This window comes from Saccostrea cucullata, unplaced genomic scaffold, assembly GCF_032062105.1.
Source record: "Saccostrea cucullata isolate Sc308-1 unplaced genomic scaffold, CSIRO_AGI_Scuc_v1 ctg3561, whole genome shotgun sequence".
Taxonomy (NCBI): domain Eukaryota; kingdom Metazoa; phylum Mollusca; class Bivalvia; order Ostreida; family Ostreidae; genus Saccostrea; species Saccostrea cuccullata.
In genome coordinates, this window is record NW_026932770.1 from 1 (window position 1) to 7,671 (window position 7,671).

The following is a 7,671-nucleotide window of genomic DNA, read 5'->3' on the forward strand; positions in this document are numbered from 1 at the left end:
CTCTGTCTCTGGGTATGAAGCAGATGAACTACCTATGTAGTTATGATGAGCAAGGGCCCTAATCTTTCAGAATTGTGAATTTCAAGGCCCCAGGGTCGGGGGGGGGCTCTACTTATATACTGCAAATGAATTAATTGTTTGAAATCTGGTCCTTTGTATATATAAACCATTTATTTACTTTTTTGACAGGCAATTTTAAGGGTGCCTTTTAAAAATTTGTGCAACGTAGGGTCAGGGGTTTATGTTAGAGTGTTAGGGGCACTACTGATTATTGATGGATATTACTGATTAGTAGTTGGAGTGCATTTTTGTTCCCCTACCCTGCATATGGGTATTCAGTAACCAAGCTAAGCAACTGCTAAGTTAATTAGGAACCTGCTCCGATTATCTTTTCTTTAGAGGGCGCCACAGGCAAACACGGTCCTGTATCGGAACACCCTCGCGCCTTATCAGTAGTTACCGATCGAAGAAAAACGTAAACAATCTGCTGTCAAACACATGCTCGTAAAACATGCCTGAAACTTGTTGTTGTGTGCCGAATTGTAGTAATCGGGGTGGCCATATATTTCCAACAGATCCGTTAAGAAGAAAAGCATGGATACACGCAATAAAACGTGGTGAAACTCGTTTTCAAAGCTGGACTCCGTCAACTCATGCTGTTGTTTGCAGAGCACATTTTAAATCAGACGACTATTTGACTGAAACCCAGCATGGTAACAATATTTATTTATTGAAATCTTTGATAAGCATGTGCAAAGTAATGTTAATAGATTTTATTCTGAGCAATGTTTATGCCTTATTTGCTTAGATGAAATGCACTAAAATATCGAATCCCTTGTTTACCTCTCATACGAAGTAATCTGATAACGTTACAGACACTGCCACATGCAGACTCCCCACTGACAACTTCAATTACTGGTCATTTATTACAAACGCATTATCTTTTAACAATATAAACACAAGGCATGTCTAAAAGAACACATGCTGTTGCCTGATAATTTATGCATATCTACCAGTACAAGATACTGTGTTTTGACATTGATGTCTAATTAGCACCCTGCTTAAAAACAAATTTGACCTGTTTAGTTGAATTAATAAACACATGGGCATGTTTTGTAACATCAATTTTATAACAATAATACTTGTAATAATAAAAATATTTTAGTAAATTTATATTTGTTTTATTTGCTTTAAAAAGTTAGTTCAAATTATAAATTAATTATTTAATAAATAATCTAGTACTATGAACAAGTATTGATATATTAAATAATTTAATTCTTAGGAACTACTCCTTTAAGTAAAAGATTGAAGAAAACTGCAGTGCCAAGCATTTTTCCCTGGGTAGAGCCAAGTCCACATTCACATGAACGAGCCGACAGAGCCAAGTCCAGAGGCATCAAACGAAAACTAGCAGAAGAATTTTCTGCTTCGTCTTCCATAGATGAATTCATCTATACATCAGCTGATGATCTGCAAGTATCCGAGGAAATTGTATCTAACTCTACCCAAATTTTGGCTGAAGAAATTCAAGTCACTGTTCAGAAATCTGACGTTAAATTTTTTGATGTACAGACACAAACTCCTCGGTATCCCCCAATGAGTATTGAAAACTTTACAAATGATGATGCCGGAGTAAATTTCTATACTGGATTGGAAACTCTAACTAAATTTTATTTTGTTTTAAGAACCTTAGGACCCGCAGCTCACTGTTTGAATTATATTTATCATAAGGTTTCAAACATAAGTGTTCCTGACCAATTTTTCTTAGTCCTCTGCAAGTTACGGCGCCATACGACCAATTTTGAACTTTCAAGATTATTTGGAGTTTCCGAAAAGACTGTATCAAATATATTTTTTACATGGATTTTATTCATGAGTAAGCAATGGCAGGAAATCGACATTTGGCCTACAAAGTATCTTGTAAAATATTACTGTCCATCAGATTTTAAAACAAAATTTCCAAATACTAGAGTGATAATAGATGGCACAGAGTGTCCAATTAAAAGACCAAAGTTACCAAAGCCACAGCAAGCAACGTATTCTACCTATAAAAACCGTAACACGGTAAAAGTTCTTGTAGGAGCGACACCAGGTGGATTAACATCTTATATTTCTACAGCTTATGGGGGATCCACAAGTGACCGTCAAATAGTTGAAAGAAGTAGGCTGTTAGAAATGTGCAATTCTGGAGATTCAATAATGGCAGACAAAGGTTTCAATGTGCAGGATATGTTTGTACACAGGAACATTCAAATAAATACACCAACATTTTTCAAAAAGAAAAACAGAATGTCATGTGCTACTGTGATTGAGGACCGAAAAATATCCAGCAAACGTGTGCACATTGAGAGGATCATTGGACTTGCAAAAACATTCAAAATTCTGACTGAGCCTATGAATAGTTCTGAAACAAAACTTTCTTCAGAAATAATCTATGTTTGTTTCATGTTGTGTAATTTTAAGAATTGCATAGTGCCATCTTATGCATAACTTGGTATTAAAAATGACATAATAAGAGAAAAAAGTCTTTATTTCATTTTTCTTTATTGCAACTACATTTTCCATCATATGTCTTGAAAAAAGTTTTTTCCAATAGAGCAGACTTAAAAAAATCTTCATAGAATTCATTCAATTTTTTCTTCATCTCATCAATAAATTTATCATCCCTTTCTATTGCAAAGAACAAAAAGTCATTGAAAGTATACACAACAAATATACACTCATTTTTCTCTGCACAGTAAAGTTGTCCTTGGACCTGATAGTAATAGTCATGGGTTTTATTCAAATAAAATTTACTTCCAGACTGCTTGATATAAGGAACTGTTTTTGAGGAAATAAAACTGTTTCTTGCCACATATGGACACTTAACTTCAATCAAGGTGTCATTGTCAATAATACCATCTGGGGTTGCTGCTAAATGAGGGGAGTCCAGACTGACACAAATTCCACTATTGTAAACTGTGCGTCCCGAAATTTCCTGGTACTTCTTCACAGCTTCTTTTTCGTATTTTCTTCCATGAAGAATAGGTTTAGCATTAATTTTTTGTGCCTTTGTTGTTAAAAAGTCAGCAAGTTTCACCTTATCAGTTCGATCAGTTGCTTTACATATTCTCCCGAATACCGAAGAATGAAGACGTTTGCAACGTTCCTCAAACCAAAGGTCGTTGGCCGCTTGTGTAGCTGTTTTTATCATAACTTGACGTGCATTCTCCTCTGAAATTTCTGATACATTTAAAAGTTTCAAATGATTTTCACTAAACGTGTCTTTTAGATAGTCATGGTCCAGGTTGTAAGCTTTCATGTTTACAGGCTCATACAGCTGAAAAATTGGAGTCTTACTAATACCTGGGTAATTCAAGCACACATTTCTAAAGTAAGACTGGTATCCCGGATTGCCTCTAAATTCAACTGGACGAGGGTCATAGTCATTATTGCATACTTCGTCACAGCCTGGCATGTCCAACTGTCTTGCTTTCATAGGGCTTCCTTTATGGGGCTTAGCACGATGAAAAGTTTGTAACCTCTGTGTGCAGGTGAGTTCTGTTTTGTATGTCCCATGCTTAACAAAATCTGCACATGAAAAAAGTACAGCACAGACATGCTTGCAATGTGCATCGGGTCCCATGCCTGCCGCACATTCACATTGAGACTCTATAACACTTCTGTCTTTTCCTATCATAATGTCAACAACATATTTCACAGACTTCATCATTGAAGCTTTTACACTACTTCTAACGAACCAATTTGAATCATGAAATGTCACCCTCACATACTGGATAAACCCATCGTTGTACATATCCCTTCCTTTCTTATCAGTTGTCTTATTAAACTTCGACAAGAAAGTGGAAATTTCTGCCTCTGTGCAACCTGGAAAGGTCTTGTCACCATGAAGGTCCTTGTAGAGTTGTGGATCTGGCGTCATCATCATAAATTCAGGTCCATAAACATCGGTCTTAGCACAATGTGCATTTCTTCTGTAGGCTTCAAGTCTGCAATAAAATAAGCATATTTAATTCTTTTTCATGTATATTTTGAGTGAAACATAGCTGCAACAATCAGGAAATAATAATACTGCTTCATAATAAAAATGTAGAGAAGTATTCTTATTTTACTGCAAGCACCAAGCAATATGAGATCGATGTTAGAATTACCGAGGAAATTCAAGTTAAAAATCTAACACGCTAAAGTTGCAGATTATTTAAGAATTAGTTTCTTAAACGAGGTAATTCTGATATTTACTGTCAATTTGACTTAATGTTAATCTTTTACACACCATTGATAATTATTTACTGTGTTATTAATAATGTTTACTTGGATTTGCATGAAAACATCGTATGTTTATTTACCTCTCCACAAGTTCCCACTTCCTTCCTGATTTCTTTGCTCCAAACTTTTCTAACTCGTTCTTAAGTTCAGGTATAGTCATATCACCACAATTAGATGCCATAGTAAATTAAGGATTGTAACTGAAACGTGTGTGCTTTCCGATATCGTATTCGAGAATGGATGCTGATTATCCATCTTCACAGGTTTTATCACTTTTGTAATGGACCGCATTTTCCTGTGGCGCCCCCTACCGATACAAGATAAGATAACCGACTCCGGTTCCCCATTGTTATGATGATCAATGGTGCATTTCAAAATTGTGAATGCCATATAGCATCTGGCTTAAAACATGTTATTGAATCAAATTCAATACACTGTAACTGGAAAGTTGTTGCATAATGCTCAGGTGACCTATAAGGCCCGTGGGCCTCTTGTTATATTACCCCCCCCCCCCCCTCAAAAAAAAAAAAGAAAATTCCGACCGTGATTTTCCTCACAGATATTTTGTTAAAATTTTTATTAAAATAAAAGTTTATCTAGGGTCATTCGTTCTGACAAAAAAAGTATCGTTACCGTCTTTGAACATTCAACATTATAAACTATTCACATATTCCCACGAACATCGCACCACTCGCATTGGAAGCCTGTTTCTCAATGGAATGTCTAATGTTCTTTGTATCTGTGTATCAATTTCAACATTCAATAGTCATTCATGGAATTATATAGTACCTTTACAATAATGATTTAAATTTAAAAAAACCTACACATATTATGAAACAGAAAAATTTGATTAATTTTCATAAGCTAGTTGCGCGGATTTTGGGGACAGACTAATTAATTACACATCTGCTATCGGCATGATGACAATTATCAACAACGGGCACCTGTTCCTGTTTCAAAGATTTAAGATCGTTGTAAATCCTCTATCTAGAAACTTAGCATGCTTAGTAGAACGATTTTATTTTAAAGCAATATCATTTAGAAAGCTAAAATCTCCTATATATTTTTTTTCTACAAGAGGCATGTATAAACGATTTATTCATTCTTGTAACTAAAAATGAATTGAAAATAATGTCTTTCAAAAACTAAATATCCTACAGTTTTGACAATGACATAATTAAGAAACGAAATTGATCAGTAATACTTGCGATCCTCCAGAAATGGTTTAAATAATATAATTTCTGTCTCAATCAAAACTATTTATTTCCATGAAAAAATACAGGTATATGCACAAAAGAATGTAATACATTTTTTTAAATTTTGAATCAGTTATCAAATCATCATTTTTTATCACTTGATGAATTTTTGTTTTCTAAATGTAACTAGAAAATATTAAAAATCATTTTGAATAAGTCTCAAATATTTCATTTTGGGGACAGACTAATTAATTACACATCTCCTATCGGGATGATGACAATTATCAGAGATGGGCACCTGTTCCTGTTTCAAAGATTTAAGATCGTTCTTATTAATTTAGCAATATCATTTAGAAAGCTAAAATCACCTATAATTTTTATTTTTTTACAAAAGGCATGTATAAACGATTTATTTATTCTTCTAATCAAAAATAATAATTACCTAGACATATTTTAAGGTACCCGAATTTGATTATGATAAGTAAAAAAGGCACTTGTAAGATTGAATAATAAATCTTTTTTAGCTCACCTGAGCCGAAGGCTCAAGTGAGCTTTTCTGATCACATTGTGTCCGTCGTCCGTCCGTCCGTCCGTCTGTCTGTCCGTCCGTCCGTAAACTTTTCACATTTTCGACTTCTTCTCAAGAACCACTGGGCCAATTTTGACCAAACTTGGTACAAAGCATCCTTGGGTAAAGGGGAATTTAAATTGTTAAAATGAAGGGACATATCCCCTCGCAAGGGGATATAATCAAGAAAAGACAAAAATAGGGTGGGGTCATTAAAAATCTTCTTCTCAAGAACCACTGGGCCAGAAAAGCTGAAACTTACGTGGAAGCATCCTGGGGTAGTGTAGATTCTAAATTGTTCAAATCATGACCCCTGGGGATTGGGCGGGGCCACAATGGGGAATCAAAGTTTTACATAGAAATATATAGGAGAAATCTTTGAAAATCTTCTTAAGACCCACTGTGCCAGAAAAGCTGAAACTTATGTGGAAGCATCCTGGGATAGTGTAGATTCTAAATTGTTCAAATCATGACCCCCGGGGATTGGGCGGGGCCACAATGGGAAATCAAAGTTTTACATGGAAATATATAGGAAAAATCTTTGAACATCTTCTCAAAAACCACTGGGCTAGAAAACCTGAATCTTATGTGGAAGCATCCTGGGATAGTGTAAAATCTAAATTGTTCAAATCATGACCCCCGGAGGTTGGGCGGGGCCACACTGGGGAATCAAAGTTTTACATAGAAATATATAGGAAAAATCTTTGAAAATCTTCTTCTCAAGAACCACTGTGCCAGAAAAGCTGAAACTTATGTGGAAGCATCCTGGGATAGTGTAGATTCTAAATTGTTCAAATCATGACCCCCGGGGATTGGGCGGGGCCACAATGGGGAATCAAAGTTTTACATAGAAATATATAGGAAAATTCTTTGAAAATCTTCTTCTCAAGAACCACTGTGCCAGAAAAGCTGAAACTTATATGGAAGCATCCTGGGGTAGTGTAGATTTTAAATTATACAAATCATGACCCCCGGGGGTTGGGCGGGGCCACAATGGGGAATCAAAGTTTTACATAGAAATATATAGGAAACATCTTTGAAAATCTTCTTATCAAGAACCACTGTGCCTGAAAAGCTGAAACTTATATTGAAGCATCCTGGGGTAGTGTAGATTTTAAATTATACAAATCATGACCCCCGGGTGTTGGGCGGGGCCACAATGGGGAATCAAAGTTTTACATAGAAATATATAGGAAACATCTTTGAAAATCTTCTTCTCAAGAATTACCACTGTGCCTGAAAAGCTGAAACTTATATGGAAGCATCCTGGGGTAGTGTAGATTCTAAATTGTTCAAATCATGACCCCTGGGGATTGGGCGGGGACACAATGGGGAATTAAAGTTTTACATAGAAATATATAGGAAAAAGCTTTGAAAATCTTCTTAATAACAACTGGGCCAGAAAAGCTGAAACTTATATATGGAAGCATCCTGGGGTAGTGTAGATTTCAAATTGTCTAAATTATGATCAGTGGGGTAGGGTGGGGTCACAATATGTATTACAAGGGGTAAATCTAGTAAAGTACAGAATGGCCAAAGCTTCTCAGGTGAGCGATGTGGCCCATGGGCCTCTTGTTTAAAAATATTGCTTCCTTGTTAAGGAAAAATATCTGATTATAAGATAATACGCTAGTGAAAAAA

The 7,671-nt window shown here is 35.5% G+C and overlaps 1 protein-coding gene across 1 annotated transcript; it reads left to right on the forward strand.

The window, feature by feature from the left end:
• The first annotated feature begins 377 nt into the window (after positions 1-377).
• On the forward strand, positions 378-2,874 carry LOC134236101 (uncharacterized). The gene is made up of 2 exons (XM_062718283.1): positions 378-713; positions 1,283-2,874. Exons 1-2 carry the CDS (start codon positions 512-514, stop codon positions 2,488-2,490), a joined length of 1,410 nt encoding a protein of 469 aa, XP_062574267.1. The 5' UTR covers positions 378-511; the 3' UTR covers positions 2,491-2,874.
• Positions 2,875-7,671: the final 4,797 nt, after the last annotated feature.